Source organism: Cyprinodon tularosa, unplaced genomic scaffold (genome assembly GCF_016077235.1).
Source record: "Cyprinodon tularosa strain WSP-4 unplaced genomic scaffold, ASM1607723v1 ctg355, whole genome shotgun sequence".
NCBI lineage: Eukaryota > Metazoa > Chordata > Actinopteri > Cyprinodontiformes > Cyprinodontidae > Cyprinodon > Cyprinodon tularosa.
This window is the reverse complement of record NW_024039069.1, coordinates 338,428-356,445: the sequence shown is the minus strand read 5'-3', so window position 1 is coordinate 356,445 and position 18,018 is coordinate 338,428. Positions and strand designations below refer to the sequence as shown.

The 18,018-nt window shown below is 40.4% G+C and overlaps 1 protein-coding gene across 4 annotated transcripts in view; it reads left to right on the top strand.

The window, feature by feature from the left end:
* Positions 1 to 18,018, top strand: part of LOC119790076 (transcription factor COE3-like) — a 122,953-nt gene that overhangs the window by 92,568 nt on the left and 12,367 nt on the right. For all 4 annotated transcript variants that reach the window (XM_038295406.1, XM_038295403.1, XM_038295404.1 and 1 more), the window contains 4 exons: positions 5,723 to 5,811; positions 15,701 to 15,766; positions 16,403 to 16,577; positions 17,773 to 17,958. In XM_038295406.1, coding sequence (XP_038151334.1) covers positions 5,723 to 5,811; positions 15,701 to 15,766; positions 16,403 to 16,577; positions 17,773 to 17,958 — 516 coding nt within the window. The remainder of the gene's footprint in view (positions 1 to 5,722; positions 5,812 to 15,700; positions 15,767 to 16,402; positions 16,578 to 17,772; positions 17,959 to 18,018) is intronic.

The following is an 18,018-nucleotide window of genomic DNA, read 5'->3' as shown; positions in this document are numbered from 1 at the left end:
ATGTTTAGCCTGTTTTTATTGTGCACTATATGAAGAAACATGGGTTTTCCTTATGGTTGACTTGGTTTTATTTGACTTTAAATCTCAGTCACACACCGTTAATCAAGCCACAGCTCCTCCATCAGCCTGCAGGAGTTTCACACATGATTTCAGAGTTTCTGCAGGGAGTCTGTGTCTCTGCTGCACGCTCACCTCTCGTCTCCTCTGAAGCTGCAAATCTAGCATCAGTAAATGAGTTTAACACGTCGCCCGCCTCCCCTCTCTGCTCCTCTTCCTCTCCTCGGTCTCTTAGCTGCCTAATCAGTGAGCGGGGCCATCAGCAGGACGCCGACCAACCGTTTGATCCCTTTCACAGAAAGCAGAGAGGATCATAAACACTTGATTAAATATGGGAGGAATCAGCCTCCTCGCAAGGAGCCTCAGACGGCAGCAGAGCGGCGGCTGCTGCGTCCCCGCACGGAGTGGAGCAGGAGAGGAAATCAATAGGAATTACCACGGAGAAAGTGGCACTGATGCCTGGAATTGCAGCATATGTTTACACTAAATCAGGCAATCTGTCTTCATATCGGGGCGGTGTAATGTGAGGGGCTGGTGGGGGGGTCAGGGTTCGCCCCACCAGCCGCTGCTCTCCAATTACTGACATTGTTTGGAGAGAGGCAGCCAGTATCGATTGGCTAGGAGGTCTGAGGGGCCCTGAAGGCAGCCAATGGGACGCTGAGGTCAGAGAGCGGCGAAATTTTAATAAAGAGAGTAATGGGTTTAATTTCTGTCGACGGGGGCCGGTGGGGAGCGGTTAAACGCTTCTTGGTTAAACTGTCTTTGTTTCGTCCTCCCCTCCCTCCATTGAACTCTGAATCTTTATCCTGACAGCTATTCCAGGCAGACTGTCACTGCCACGTTTTTAAGCTTAGAGCCTGTGAGCTGATATAATGTTTATCATCTCGTTTCCCTGTGTTTTGTCCCATTCTCACAGGTTTTATTGTTGAGACTCTATGAGACAGACCAGCATTGTAACGATACAGCTTGAAAAACTATTCATTGTGTGTATTTGTGTCCAGTCCCTTCACTCTGAAACCTAGAACAACCAATTACCTTCAGAAGTCACCTGATTATAACCAGAGATCATATGTGTGTAACTAAATCCCAATCTAACAGCAGATTCTCTGTTTCTGATGTCAGAGGTCTTTCAGGTCTTTTTTCCTCTGGTCATACTGACCATGCTCGTCTTTGTACTTGGAACTATTGTTTTCCATTGACTTCCAGAAGGGCAAAGAGGAGGTTCTGAGTATCTTAAAAAAAGTAGCCAATAAAATTTGACACAGTAAAAAATAGTCTTATAGACATCAATACTGTGATGTCTAAATATAGGGGGAGTGGTAGCCTAGTGGTTAGGGCATAGAGCTTGCAATCCTGAGGTTCTTTGTTTGAGCCCCACTCCCACAGACTGACACTCTGGCTCCCTGAGAAAGACCCTAATCCCACTCTGCTCCCTGGGCGCCCCACGATGGCAGCCCACTGTTTTCCAAGGGGATGAATTAAATGCAGAGGCAAATATCTCCAATGTGAGATCAATAATGTTTAATTATTGTAAAATGCAGGTTACATATACACACACATATTAATCCACTGCTTATATTAATACAAAAAAATTAAAACAAGAAATTAAAACAAATGGAAAACAAACCACATAAGAACCATTTTTTAATGGAAAAAAAATATGAAATAAATACGTGTGCATTCACAAATTCACAATTCTCAAAGTCTGGAGAAGACTGCTTTAAGGGACGTTGTCAGGTTTATTCAATGATGATTATAAAATGAATGTGTGCTTATGAAACATTTGTGCAAGGGGATGCTCCACTCCTGTCTCATGATCCAGTCAGAAGACCATCCTGCCTTGTCATTCTGATGGAGCATTCTGTCTTCATGAACTGGTCAATTGTTCTGTCAGAACAATACTTGACACATGGTTTGTAACCATGTGTCATGTTCTGTTAATAAATGCTCTGCAGAGGAAGTCCAGTGGGAGACAGTATGTTTGATTCTGGGGTTCAACTGTCTCTCCTTCCTGCAGGAATAGTATCGATAAGTCTGTATTTCAGTTCTTGTTAAGAAAAAAACAAATCATGAACCCGACAGACATCAAGAGGTCCTGCAGCTTTACTGGAGCGTTTCTAATGTTGGGTGCTGCACAAGCATCCAAAGCAGCAGGTGCTGGAGTTGAGAAATCTGGAACTTTTGCATTAACCAGTCAGAGAAGCTATTCCGGGAAGACAGAAACTACTTTTTAGTAGTTTTAGTCTCTTTCTGAAGGGGTGTCAGCCTAAAACTATGAAAAAAGGTAATCACCCTCGGCTTGCAATTCACCTCTGCCTGTGTGCATAGTTGTACCGTCACAGTTTTAAAACAGACATTCTTTCTGTCTTCTTTTCTTTAGACTCATTGTCAGCTTATGGTGGACATGGGCATAAAGAGGTTTTTGGACTTTGGATTCCCCTGACTTGAAAATGCATAATTTAAGTATTGGACACTTAAACTCTCTGAAAATTATGAGATTAAGATATTTTAGGTTTTGGACACATGTAGAAGTTACATGTCCCCCAAGTTAGACACCTTTGCTCTGTGGTTACCAGATGAATCCTTTGGGAAACACAGATTATTTCTTTGGTTAAAGATCATTATAGATGTTTTTAGCAGACTAAAATCTGTTTCTTTCCCACATAATCTGGAGGACTGATTGCAAAGCAGAGGATAAGTACACTGACTAATGATGATGATTGTGATAATGGTCTAGAGATATGGAGCAGCTCAAAACCATTTACAAGCAGTTATTGATATAACCTTACCCATTGCTACTGACTGGGTCCAGAGTAGCTCATTACCAGAGGGTTATGACTGGTTTCTTACTATTTTGTTTACACCTCATTGAAGCTGGGTGAAGATAAACTTCAGTAGGCTGCTATTTCTGCTCTGACCTAACAGGACAGGTGAAGGTCTGCTCTAAAGTGCGGAAGGGATTTTGTTTCAGCGGCATTTACGGCATTTTAACTCCATATTTTGCTGTTCTGCAGGTAGTTAAAAGGACATTATTTAAAAAACAGAAACTTTTGTTGGAATTGAGTCTGGTGCAGCAGCAAAATGTGTTCCAACCCCTCCGACTCCTCCCTCAGAGTCTAAATAGGATTCTGATTTTATTGCAGTTGCTCCCATCGAGCTGCTCACTCGTTATATGAGATCAGGGGTTTGTACATGGCGTTGGGAGAGGATCCAGTTTGGGATTTGCTGCTGATTGCTACTTGTATCTTCCCACTGCATTATCTGTGTTTATCCTCGGTTGCTCCTTATTCCTCCAAAAAGTCTCTTTGGGAACCCACAATGAATCGGTCTTTGATCCACGGCGTGAGGAGGTAATAGATTCTCTGCTTCCTGTCTGGGAGGCGGGAAGAGGAGGACCTCAGCGGCAAGGGCCACGTCCCTCAGCACTCTGTCACCCTTCACACATCATCATCCCCACCTCAGCCTGAAAGCCTTTTTCTCCTCCACCGCCGCTCCAAACCTGCTCCGACAAATTTGATTTAGCAGCTCGCCCCGATCCCATTCCCGGAAAAGAAAACAAATATTGTTATAATGGTAATAACATCTATTCGGAGCAGCGGCGACAAACAGGCGGAGCCTTTGAAGGAGACCCCTCTGTGCTGCCGGATAGCTACCTTATTCTTATTCATGAAGGCCGCGGTTATTCATATTAGCACAAACTAGCTATTCTACTCAGCAGCATTTGAAGTGTCAATCATCCTTACAGGATACAAGAGGCAACAGTGACAAAAGCCGAGTGGGCAGTATCGGCTGACAAATTGTCCCCAAAGTCAAATTTGACAGCCTTTTATGATTAATGGGCTTGATTATGGAGAAGTATCTCCCTGAACTCATTTCCGGGTGTTTCTGCAGCTCTACTCGCTTTTTCAGGAGGAGGAGGAGGAGGCTGATTGTTTGCAGAGGTGAATGAGTGGAGAAGGGAAAGAAAGGACTGGTTGGATTGAATTAAGGAAGAGTGAGGTGGCTCACCTAATGAACACACTGAGGTCTGCGACGCTCCTTGAATGCTCCTCAGGAATGTGGTCTGACAGAGCAGGAACGAGAGCTTTGCTCGGTCCAGGTTCTCTTCAATGCCCACTTTCATGTACAGATCCGAGCCAGTTATTCTCTAAATGGTAGAGATGCTTTAAGGAAACACAAATCTGTTTCAAAAGAAAACTGATCTACTGAATATTCAAAAGTTCAAACAAAATCTATACTTTAAAACATTTTATTTAAACACCATTGATGAATAGATGTAGATGGACATATCAAGACCTCAAACATTCAGAAACAAATACATACTCATATGTTTTAGCCTCTTAATATCCACCTCATTATGGGAAATTCTCGCCTATTTTGCATACCCAAACGGAAAAGCAAATAAGTTAACCCAAATTACATGTGTGATACATTATTTAAAAGCTAACACCTTCTAAATTATATTTGAAAATTGGGTGAGTAAAACACCCAAGCTGCATCAGTTCAAACAAGACTCAAAGTTGTTTTTTTTTTATTCTTGAAAACAATAGGTTTTTTTTTTAACAGCAGTTATAAAGACCTGCTTGCTTGTTTTGGCTGCTTTTTCATGGAACATTTTGACATGCTGCTATATCTCTGTTATCTGTGCTTTGGTCCTCGATGTGTCCATAAAATGAACTACCGGTAGGTGGTTGAATTGTGGAGAATCTAATGATGTCTAACATGTCTATATTGGTAAACATCTTACCAGTGTCATTTTCATTTATTCTGAGTTATTATTTGTAAACGCTTTAAACCGGTGGGTTTTGAAAGGTTAGCTTCTCTCTTTATTAAAGCTTATTTTAGACTTTTATTGTTTAGATCTAAGTGCTTTGTTTCAGTTTTGCATAAGTTAAATTTTACTAAGTTTAATTAACCGGTTACTGATTGAGAATTTGAAACACTTAACTTTCTGCCAAATATTCTATTGAAATGCACTGAAGTGGTATATTAAATGATACTGAAGCTGGTTCCAGCTCTATTTTATCTTTGCTTTCTCAGGGACAGCTAACTATATTTTGTTCATTTTTAGAGTAAGACGTTTGCAGATTTCAAGGGGCCACTGATCTGTGTCATAGTAGAGAATTATTAAACACCAAGATGTAATCTAAGTAGGGCTGCAACAAACGTATGTATAATATAATAAATAAATTTTGCAGATTGATTAATTCGTTGATTATTTTTTCGATTAATCGATTAATAATCACATAGCAAAAGGTCCCTTAAAGAAAACGTAACAATATTGCTATAATTAGATTCATCACGAATAATCTGATTAATTAGTCCGGCCCTAAATCTAAGGCTCACATCCAGGAAGAGGCTCAACTAAATCTGAAAGCTTCCTTTAGAATCAGTTTAAACGTAAACCACAAAATTCAGTCAAGAAAAACGGGGCAAACACAGCGCAACAAGAAGAAAATCAGCAGACCTCTGGAAATGTTATGTGATAAGTTCATGAGAAATAGAGATGATCTGTCATATAAAGAGAAGAACCAGGTGTAAAAACCTTTGAAATAACCTTATATGGTCATACGGTCATTGGATCAGTCCAGGCTCTGTCTGGGTTCCATCAGGAGATTCTCTGTGCTGGACTCTCACTGCCATCCTCTCTCTGTTTGACCCACAGCACTCAACGAGCCCACTATCGACTACGGCTTCCAGAGGCTACAGAAGGTCATCCCTCGTCACCCCGGGGACCCTGAGAGGTTACCAAAGGTCAGTGCAGACGGCTTATTAAGTCAGAGCGCAGGTGAGAGGTCAGGATGCAGGTTGCACCCAGGATGTACCTGTCAATCTAAACTGATGCTTACTATCCAGTTTAATAGATTTTCTGTCTTATTATGGTTCATTTTGAATCTTTGTGAGCCACCTGCAGGACAAAGCTGTTTGTGTTGATCGGTGCTGTTTGGTCCTGATTTGAAGGGCACGCTGCCTGCAGGCCCAGGTTGTGCTGTGGCTCTATTTTGGTTTGGTTCTGCTCCATCTCAGGAACAAGGGACAGTTGAAAGGGAACATGCAATTATGCTAAATAACTTTTAATCGAATGTTTAATTTAATTATCTCCTATAATATTTTATTTATTGGTGAAATAATGTTAACTATTCCGTTATTTTTATGCTTTTATCATAACATTTCAGTTTTATTTTTTGTGATGTTTTTTTCATTTGATAGTATTTTTCTGTCTAAAATTCAACAGGTTGAGTCATTGTTAAGTAGGGCTGCTTGGTCAGCTCCATCATTAGTAAAACAGAACCAGATGACCTGATGACCACTCAGCTTATTTATCGGATCTAGCAGCAATTTTTTATTTTTTTTTTCTGCTCATGAAGTAGTCAAAACCTGAAAGCTCTCACGGCCTGTAAAGCTTCATCTGACAGCATGTTCTTAATCTTGAGTCCACTGGAAATCCGTCAGAGGTTGGTGGTGAGTAAGAGGGGTGCATGTTTTGATGCATTAATGAGGAGAATCTCGGTAAATTCTTCATGTCCTGTTGGATTCACAGCATTACCTGCATGAAGGACCCTGCAGCAGTTTATGTTTTTAGTGTCGAAGTACAAAAATCTGAAGATGAGACCTTAACTCATAAATGTTCATCAGATTAGTACGTGAAGGAAGGAAAAGTAGCTCAGAAGAACAGCACCAAACATCTCAAACACCAAGATTCATCCTTTAGCGGTCATTTTCAGATTCACTGTGATGAATCAGTTAGCCATTCAGAAGGTTAGAACATAATCAGGAATGCATCTTTTTCCTTCTTCTCTGTAAATAAGGATCAGCTTAAAACCAGACAAGCATTATCAAAGATTTATAATTTAGAATACTCATTTAGCAAAATATCTAAGCTCTTGGGTTAACGATAAAATCATACAGAATTTGAAAATGTTCAGATCCGATAGAAGACTCTGTAATTTTATCATTTAACATTTAGATGATTATTCTGTTTAATAATCTAAATTTGAGCTGATTTATAGAGACATTTTTTCTTTTAAAGACAGAAAACAGTGGTAAAATACTTAGCTACACTTAACATGTTTCTGCTTCTTGTTAAGCTTCAGCTCCATATTCTCATTTCTGGGCTAAAGAGAAGGTCAGGCCGTATGAAACCAGGCCATCAGGAAGCAGCCTCAGACATTTATTTAGATGCGCACTGTGAGCAGCCGTCAGGCGTCCTGGTTAGCATGGGGAGATTATCTGCGCTGCAGCGGCCTGCAATGAGGCTAACTGAGGCAGATTCTGGGAGGCAGCAAGCAGCAGGGGCCACCGCCAAGCCTCAGATGGACCCTGACACTCCAAAGCAGCTGCCAAATTGAAACCATTTATCAAAATCTGACATTGGAGATCCAGTCCCTAAAAAAGCAGTTTATTTGTAAATTGATACTAATAGTGAACACACATTGTCTGGCCTCTGCGATGGCCTGATTTACAACCTGCTCTGCTCCCTTTTAAATATTTATTTATTCAAAAGAAAACTCAATAAGCCCTCAGATCGTGTGGCTCCGAGACGCTCCGAGAGGATCTGAATCACGGTTGGGGGAGGAGAGCCGCTTTGTGAGCTGACAGAGCGGCATGTCGGCCAGGAGCGAGCTGCAACGGGTTAACTGGAGCTGTCACTTCTCTTTAGTTTTCACCTGCAGCTGCCACTCTGCTGAAGGAAACAGAGGAGATGCAGAGACAGGCGACAGATTGATTTGTTGTTGCCGTCAGGTGGAGGATGAAGCTTTCAGCAGCAGGAAAGATGGTTAAACTGAACAGAAAGGCAAATATGGGAACAATCAGAGGACAAACTGGAGGCTGATTTTATCTGAGCGGTGGAAAACTGCAGTTTACCTCAGAAACCATTCCTGCCTTTTGATGAAAAACCTATAAGAAGTTAAAACCAAATTAATCCAGGGGTTCGGGTTTTATAGATCACCCTGGTTTTATATCCATCAATGTGCTAAATGACCTCAGCACGAGTACCTTTACCAGAAATATACTAAATGATGGGTTTGATGCTGGAAATAAAAGCTTTTTAGATTTATTGACTTTTTAATTGTTCTTTTACTCACTCTAAAATGGAAAAAAAACATTTGAATTTTTAACTTGTTTCCATTAAAAAACATTAAATAAGTCTAATGCAGTTTATTTCTGTGCAACAAAGAAAACAGGAATGCTAACTTTTTGCTACCCAATAAAAAAATAGCCCTACTCTTTTATATGACTTAATTACTCAAATCTGTTTACCCAGCTATAAATAAAAAACGAGTTGAAAGGTTTTGAAACAATTCTTAAATGACTCATACATTTTATGGAGCGACCTTGTGTGGTGTTAATCAGCTTCCCTTTTATGAAAATTATATTTCTTATGTAAATTATGTTAAAATTAACTATATTATCAAACATATATGCATCTGATGATAGCTTAATTATCCTGTTTGCAGAACTGGTTCTGTTTGCATAACCTAGCTTTAAAATAAGATTTCTAAACAATATTAGTCTAGTCTCTTTTTTATCACTATATGCCCTTTTTATTAACAAGAAAAATCAATGGCTTTTACACAAAAACTACACTATAAAGGGTTTAGAATAGAATAGAATTCATCTTTACTCTTATTACACTGTCACAAGTAAAAAGCAACGAAATGTAGGTTATGAATAAGATGTAGAAATTTTAGCTTTATACAGTAGATTAATTATTTTTTTTCCTTGTTAGCAAACAATATAGTAAACAAGATTTAGTCTTTTTTTTTCCTTAGGGATAAAAAAATCATAGCCAAATAATGATCATCTTTAGATGTTAAATGGGGACAAAAACTGTTTTACTTCCTAATAAAGATTAAGTATTAGTTTCCCTGTGTATGTATGACACAAGAACAAATATTACAAGACAGCGGTTGAGCTTTTATTGTCAACGAAATTATATTTTGTACAGCTTTCATGTCAGCACCATCCATGTTTGGACCTTTCACACTGAATGTTCTCAGCGAATATTCCTCATAGAAATCTGCCAGAATCCAGAAATCCAGTTCATAAAATGTTTACGGCATCAGAAAATTTATGACATTGTTGATGATTTTCATGGAATAAATGAGAACAAAATCCTTCTTTTAGTAGCAGAAGTTCCTCTTTTCTGCGCAGGATTCATTGAGCAGAAGGTGGAGATTAAACGTGTTTGGCGTGTAGCGAGTGCACTTTTAGCTCTGATCATTGACCCCATCCGGACTCAGGAGGCGCCGGTCCGTTCAGGGATTATTAATTCCAGCCCACTCCATGAATGAGGAGATTTCCGCCGTTCAATGAGAATAATGAGCGATGTTGAATTCATGAGCTGAATTTCAATCGGTTTCCTCTGAATGGAATTAGCTCCACACCACGTCCCGCTTCGTTAGAGCACTCCTCCACCTGATAATCACTAATCTGGAGATCCTGGTGGAACGCCACTCCTCTGCCTCCTGCCCCTACTGCAGGTCCATCCATATTTTAGGAGAAAGGGGGGCGGCGGCTGTATCTGTAGAGCTGTGCTCAGGGTGATTTATCATTGTTAAGACCGCTGTCTGATGGCTTCTCCTCCAGGGTCACGCTGATCCCTGTTCGCCTCGCACCTCCTCAACCAAAGAGTCGGCCCCCCATAATTAAGCCCCAAGAAACCAGGGGTTGAAAATAGAAAAAGGAGGAGGAGGATGTCAAGAGATGGACAGAAGAAGGGCAAGGGCATGACGGCCACAAGGGTGCAACTGCAGGGAGGTGTTCCTCAGCTGTTTTAGGGAGGAAAAACTCACTTAAACACTGAATCAAGTTCTTTTGGTTAAAAAGGCAAACCTGAAATCTGTATAAGATCCTCAGCCAGCTGCTGAATCACTGGTTAAAGATCTTCTGGGTTCCAAATGGGTTCTCTGGAGATTCAAACAAACACCAGTCTTGCGTCCAAGTCAGGATGCCTTGCTGTGGATGATGTCCAGAGTGGACAGCAGCAGCTGAGCTTGTAGGTCACTTCTTGTTATATTCTGTGTAGTTTCAGATTAGAAAAGGAGTGCTCCGGGGCCATATTAGATTGGCTCTAGTCTTTCAATCTGGGTACATGGTGTTTTGACCGATAAATAATAATTTGTATGGCCAGTTTAACTGCTCCCATCTTACCTGACCCATAGTTCAGCAGCTGAATCTTTCAGGCACAGTGAGGATTAAAAAATAATCCCAGTTTGATCATCAGACTTCATTCTCCTCTCCTCTCTCAGTGTGTTTAATTTCACAGTAAATATGTTGATACATTTCATCTTCACAAAGCTAATACTGATCTGCATCTCTGTCTCTGTTTAATATCATCTTCAACCAAATATCAATAGATTCTCAAAGGAAACTAAACTTTCTGCTGTTTTTGGTGAAGAAACCAAGCAAGGATCTATTGTGACCTTTTATAGTTAAGTCTGAGCAACCATAACAAATACCTAAAAGTTAAATACTTTCAGGGTCCTTCATCATCATCCCTGGATGCTTGTTCATACATTTATACTCAGGCAGGGGTGGAGGTTAAAGGTCAGCAGGTTTTCATATTATAAAACCCATCATTTAAATAAAATCATGTCTTTATGAGAATGACCACTGCACTGCACTGCTCTCTCTCTCTCTCTCTCTCTCTCTCTCTCTCTCTATATATATATATATATATATATATATATATATATATATATATATATATATATATATATATATATATATATATATATACATATATTAACAATTGAAATCTGAATGTCTCCTTTTGCGTTGTTTAAACTAATTTCCTGAAGTGCATTAACCAGTCAGCAGCTTCTTTTCTCTGATGCTTTACCCACTCCATTGCTGCCCTAACCTCCAGCCCCCCCATCCACACTGTCACTGGGAGCAGTGGATCTGTGATGAGGCATGATGATGGCGGTGATAACTGGTAGCCAGTGTATTGCCGGGTCGATCCGAGCTGGACTTTAAGCGGCGCTAAAGTGCTCAGCTCTCTGATTGCTGGCACTGCCTCTGACAGGAATCCAATGGACTCGTCTGTGTGTGTGTGGATGTGTGCATGAGGGTGTGAAGGGTGTGGTCCTTTGGAGTGGGTGTGTGTGGCTGTTAAGAGGCAATTAGCAGCGCTGACATCCCATCCAGAAGCAGAACAAACTGAAACTGATGCGAGAGGAGAGGAGAGGAGAGGAGAGGAGAGGAGAGGAGAGGAGAGGAGAGGAGAGGAGAGGAGAGGAGAGGACAGGAGAGGAGAGGAGAGGAGAGGAGAGGAGAGGAGAGAAAAACATCACGCGCTGAACTTCGACCCTTAAGCTCCTGAGGGACCCCCCGGTAGCTAGCACTGTCTTATATTGATGTTTGATCAGATCAGAATTCATTGATCGATGCAGGACACAAACAAAACAGAACGGCACCCACACACTCCTTCACACACCTTCACAGGAAGCTCCAAAGACACACTTCCTGTGAGAATGAGCAGCAGCGGCAAGGCCTCTGAGGCGTCATTAACTGGAGAAGGCTGTTGTGTCTGTCAGGGCGTAATGAAAACAGAAGGACTCACACACACAGTGGAGCTTGAATGAGGTGGAGGTGCATGGGGGGTGTCGGTGAGTGCGTGGGGGGCTGGGGGGGGCAGCAGCTGCTGACTCGTGGCGTCTCTGCCGCAGCAGCAGAGTGAAGGAGACATTAACTAACTTCTGTTTTCTAATGGAGATTAATGAAGCCACAGGAACTACACATTACACACACACTAACACACGCACAAACACAAACACACTGAGAGGTTTGATTAGTTTGAGACTGAGAGAAAATAAAAAGATTAAAGTGAAATAATAAAAGGAGGAGGAATGGCAGGATGGAGACATTAGGAGGACCGAGGTTCTGAAGGAAATTCTTTCAGAATCTGACTGCACCAACATCCAGCTGAGATGAAACAGTTTTGTCTGGTCAATATTGTGTAGGCTTAGGACTAATGAACCGCTAACCCAGATTCTACGCCATCCTGACAGCACAGAACCATGAATCCAGGGAATTACCTTGTCTTCCTTAAAGGAAGCTTCCATGGTTCTTGAAGAGCTGCTCTTTAGAAACTTCCAGGACATTCCTTCGAGTCACGGAGTCACACAGCTCGAAGGACAACTAGGCTAAACCTGCAATCAGAACCAACTTTAGGACCTACCTCCCTGATTTTGGGTTGCTGTACCAAGAGGTGGCTTTGAGATATTTTTTTTCTTAATTCTCCTAAATGTTTACATGTTTTATTGCCCCCAAACCGCAGATGGATCTGGGTCATCACTTCTGGTTCTGGTACTTTTGAAAATAAACAGAACTGACGGCTGGTTCTGGTGTCAGAAAACAGAAATAGATTCCAGGATTCTCTTTCTGCTCCCAAGAAACATCCCAAGCGTGTCAGAGGATCTCTTCGAGGTCGGCCCCGGTCGTGGGAAACCCGCAGCAGTGTGTGTGCAGGGCTGTACTCTGATTGGCTGAGAGGGGGGGTCATATGCTTTATGGCAACCGTTCCTCCACCCAGCCTCAGGGAACAACGCGTTAGGAAGATGAGGGGAACCTGGAAAAATTCTGTGGAAATCCCTGCAGGGACTATCTGACCACAAAGTTCTCCAGCGGGTGATTTCTCTGATTCTACAGATCCAAAAGATCAGATTATTCTATTTTTATATTCTTATTATTTTCTTCTGCGGAAAACTAGACTTGCAGTAGGAATGTGAGCCAGAGTTGTTTGAACACCAGGAGATGCTCCAGAAAAGAAAGAAAAATAGGAATATCTGTTGTCCAATACCAGACTGGGTTCACTGGAAAATGTGTTTGTTTACTACAAAGCTCGTTCATTGACTCGTTCCTTTTGCTCTGCGGGGTCGCTGGTTTTCTTATACACGTAAAAGGTATTCTTGTTGGTGATTAATGGTAATTTTGTGAAGTATCATTAATCACCCAACTTAGCTGCGAGACTAATTAAGCTACCAGCGTATTAGCTATTAAATAACTGGAGAAAATATAAATTATTTTAAAAGCTAATCTAACCTCATTCAAAACTTTTCAAGATAAACCCTTCAAATATGAAATCCATATTGAACTGTGATAATCACTGCATCATTTTATTGGTAATGGTTTTATTTGTACCTTTTTTCTTTTATGTGAAAGTAGAAGCCTATTAGTTTAGTTAAGTTCACTAGCTAAGTTTAGAGTGTTCGACACTATTTACATTTGGGTTTACTCTTTGCATTTGGAGGTGTTTGCGAGACAGAATATGACAAACTGAAACTGATTTGTTTAAATAAGATACATGCATATTTTATATACACAACATATTTTTATAGTAAATTGCATGGTTCATATAATGATTTTTCTCTCTATCCCATTTTAATTGTTGAAAAAGGGTCTATTAAAGCAAATAAAATGTTAATGTTAAAATTATGGCTTTACTTTTGGCCTTTCCAGAAAGTACTCCTGTGCTGAGTTTCAACCTTTAGTGCCTCTGGGTTGGACCAAGATGATCTGGAATAGATAATATCATAGATAGATTTGTTTGCTTACTTAGTTTTTTTTTTTTAACTTTCAGCATCTAGAACTTCAAAATAATTCATAGATACTGTATCTTTTTTTAACCTTTGTGGCCAATGCATCTTGCTTACCTGTCTTGATGTTTAGATTATTTCCAGATAAATATCTCTCCCCATATGAAATGTGGGGAGAAATATAATTTTTTTTGTACCTCTTGCCACACCCTCCTTGGGAACTTCCAGTTTTTTTATCCAGCTCATTAGCTTCATTGTCTAGCTTTGGGTTAACACCTTAATAGAAGTGAGAGGAGATAATTAAGATAATTAGATAATTAAGATTTTCTTTCTTGTTTTTTTTTTTTTTTTTTTTTACGGCACTAGTGGCTCGTTTTATGGAAAGTAGGCTGACAGGAAAGGGGATTTTCAAAAGCCATGTTTGCCGTTTGTATAAATTGTCTTTTCTGAAACAAAGACATCATAGCTCCATATCTCTCTGCGACTTCAGGTTCATCTTTGCTGTATTTTCTGCGATGCTCATAATTTCAACGATAATTTTAGTGTGTTTCTGTGAAAGTGTCACAGTGCCACCTAAGTGCACGGCATACATACTACAGCATCTTGTGTTGTCCTACGGGCCCTGATTTGGACTCGCATTATATCTTGTCGTTTATGAAAAGATATCTTTGTTCTCATGTGGACACGACCTATTCTATTTGCTTTCATTGTTTTCTATTTTTATTGTATCTTTTTGTACAAAATTGATCACTTTAGAGCCTTGTTTATAATTATGTAAAAAATGTACGATTTACTAAATTGTCATATTTTCACGTTTTTATGCCTAAAAAGTGTCATCTTCTCTGTTCTTGTTTTTCTTTTTATCATCATCACAACTCTTTTTTACCTTACTCATCTATTCTTTCTTATTTTACTATTGTTATTAGTGTATATGTAATTTAAAGCAAATTATTTAAACGCTGTCCTTTTCATATTCAGCTCTCCTGAAGTAGCTGTAGCTTGAAAAAGTTTTTTGAATGAATTATTGAGACAATAAAAGTGGATGATGCCTTTCCTTAATGTTACCTGTTCTCCAGGAGAGCCTGTTCACCCACAGTAAAGGTTTGGAGGCAGGATTATAAGTCCTTAGATTGAGCTTTGATGGTTTTTCTGGTGTTGAAGCTGTCTAATGTGATTAAGGGGGACTGAAACCTTCAGGTGGAGGATGGGAGTCAGAACCAGATGCTTTTTTTTTATGTTTCCTTATATCATTTGAACTCAAAGGACTGACATCTCTCTCAGCTGTTCTCACTGAGGTGTAATACCTGCAGGAGCTCCAGCAGAGGCCTCCACCTCCTCACTGCTGCTCCTCTGGGATTCCTCGCCTTCCGTTATTCCTCCTTGTCTTCTTTGCATCCTTTATTTGATCATCTTCAGTTTTGTTTTGTTTCTTCTCTGTTTTGTCTGTTCAGTGCTCATCCCTTTTATTGTTTCTTCTCTATGTTTTTAGCTTTTTCAGAGCAAATCAATACCTTTTCCTTTTTCAGTTTCTTCCCTCTCTTATTCGTCTCATTTCAGAATATATATATATATATATATATATATATATATATATATATATATATATATATATATATATATATATATATATATATATATATATATATATATATATATATATATATATATATATATATATATATATATATATATCTATATATATAAGCCAGAGTAAAATTACAACCCATACAGTAAAATTACACCCCTCCCCTATAAATAGTGCATTACAATCCTTCCCATATAAACAATGTAAAAATAAGATATAAGAATAAAATAAGATAAGGTCTCAGTAATGCATCCTTTCTCTGGGAGCACCCGCTTTTCTGATGCTGATGCTGTAATTTGAGTGATGTGACTGTGCTGACCTGCTTGGAGGTCAGTGACCTGTACACATTGGGCTTCTCGTCTCCTGATGGGAAGACATCTGTTCTCTGTCCTTTAGTTCAAACGTCAGTAACTGTTTTAGTGGCTTCAGGATAAAATGCAAGTTGGAAGATAAATGAGTTTAGTTCTAATTTGTGAGCAGCAGGTTTCTAAACCAAGCTTTCTGTCATTCCCAGGAGGTTCTGCTGAAGCGAGCGGCTGACCTGGTGGAAGCTCTCTATGGGATGCCTCACAACAACCAGGTGAGCATGACACAACATCCCCACCCATCCGAGAACCTGTCTATTGTTTTAGCCTTAACATCAGTGTCCTCTGACCAGGAAGCAACCATCTGATTGGGTTTTAAGGGTTTAGGATCGAGTCAGATTCACAACCAAAATACAAGCTGAGTGATTTAATCACAGCCAGATGTAACTGCACTCCTTACATCATCAGGATGTCTCCGACTGAAATGTCTACATCGGGACATGTTAGACACTGGGTCTGACTGATCCTAGGTGGATTGACTGAAACCTCAACCGCTGTCATATTCAAACCTCAGAAGATCTGTAGAGCAACTGATACCCTCTGAACGAACACACCCTCCAACATTGTGAAGCAGTGGACAGCAAGCTTTCTCAGAGCAGATAACCTGGCTAATTGACCAGCTAAGACTACCTGTGTTGCCATAGTAACATCAGAACCAATCACTGGGTTGTGTTTCTATTTTTTTCTTAATTTACAACAATTTTGAAATATTTTTTTTTGTCAGAAATATAAATCCTATAGTTTTAGCAGGAAAGTGATTGATGTATTCCTGCTTTCTTAAGAGGAAGCAAAAGTAGGGGAAACAAAGCATCTTTAATAAACCTATACATATCTCTCCTCCTTCTCTGCAGGAGATCATCCTGAAGCGAGCCGCCGACCTCACCGAGGCTCTCTACAGTGTCCCTCGCAGCCATAACCAGCTGCCATCACTCACAGGCTCTGCCGCTCACTCCGGCATGATGGCCGTCAACTCGTTCAGCAGTCAGCTGGCTGTAAACATCAGCGAGGCGTCCCAAGCCGACCAGGGTAAGACATAAAGCATTCCCACTCCTCAGGTTAGGGCTCTGGTTGCTGCAGATGGAGACCAGGGTCCTCCTTGGAAGCTCTGAAAAACCTGCAGCTTATGAAAGCACCTGAGCAGGAAGCAAACCCTTCCCACCTGCACTGCCCCCATCTGCTTCTCCAATCCGGCAGCAAACACCTCTCAGGAATCCATGAGGTCATGGGAAACGAGCTTTCATAACTCCACAGTTTCTGTTCGCACTGAAACATTACACCGAGGACCTGCCGGGCGTCCTCCCCGCTGCTCCGTAATTATCCTCTGTGATTAAAGCATTAATAGAAACATTATCCCACGGAGCAGCCGGGTAATTTACGAGGCTAATTCCGAGCAGCTCGGCGTCACAGCTTCTACTTCCTCCTCTGATCCGTTCCTGAAGCTGAGAGGAGAGCAAGCAGAGAATACAGTCATCTCAACAAATGTCATCTAAAAACATTCTCTAGGAAAATATCTGGGATTCCGCTGCAGATTCTTCCCAGATTAATGGGCCTCACAGAACTCTAGTGAATCAGAACCAGAACCCAGTTTAGAGAGAAGATGAAAGTGGGGCTGCTTTGGAAGTATAAGTAAAAGAGATCAGCATTAAGGAATGTTTGTAAAAAATGGAATATTGAAATCAATCTGAAGTGAGTAATAGGGAGTAACTACAAATTTTCTATACAAATAGTGGATAAACAAAGAGGTTATGGCTCCTTTGGCCCGGTCCAAACTCCTGTTTTATTTCTGATTGACTCATGGAACTTTGTGTTTCTTATACATTATCATGATATTGAAAAGAAAACCAGTATTCTCCTATTTTTTCTTTTTTAACAACAAAATGCGATTTATTTTCATCAAGATTATACTGAACAGATAGAAGGGCCTCTACATTATTTTTTTCTGTGTTTTTTTAATCTGTTTTATTACGTCATTGACCAGATACATAGCTGGAAAAGATTACTCATTCTCTTGCAAATTTCACCTGTTTTTGTTGCACATTAAGCTTTTAGACAATCAAAACTATATATTATATCTGACATTAAGCAACTCAAAAACTTTCTTTAAATCATTTTTGGTCCTGCGGTTGACCTGGGGTTTAGAGTTCCTCAGATGATATACGGTTCAGGATGCAAACACTCTGTGAACAAACAAAAAAATGCCTTATCTTTCTGATCCTCTCAGGTTATTCCCGTAACTCAAACAGCGTGTCTCCTCGAGGATATGTGCCAAGCTCCACGCCTCAGCAATCCAACTATAACACCATCACATCCACCATGAACGGGTATGGAGCTGCTGGGATGACCAACCTCGGCGTCCCTGGCTCTCCAAGCTTCCTCAATGGATCCACCGCCAACTCTGCTTACGCAAGTGAGTCGATGTCTGGATAAAATCAAACCTTCATCCCTTAAAGGAGTGGTCAGTGAGAAG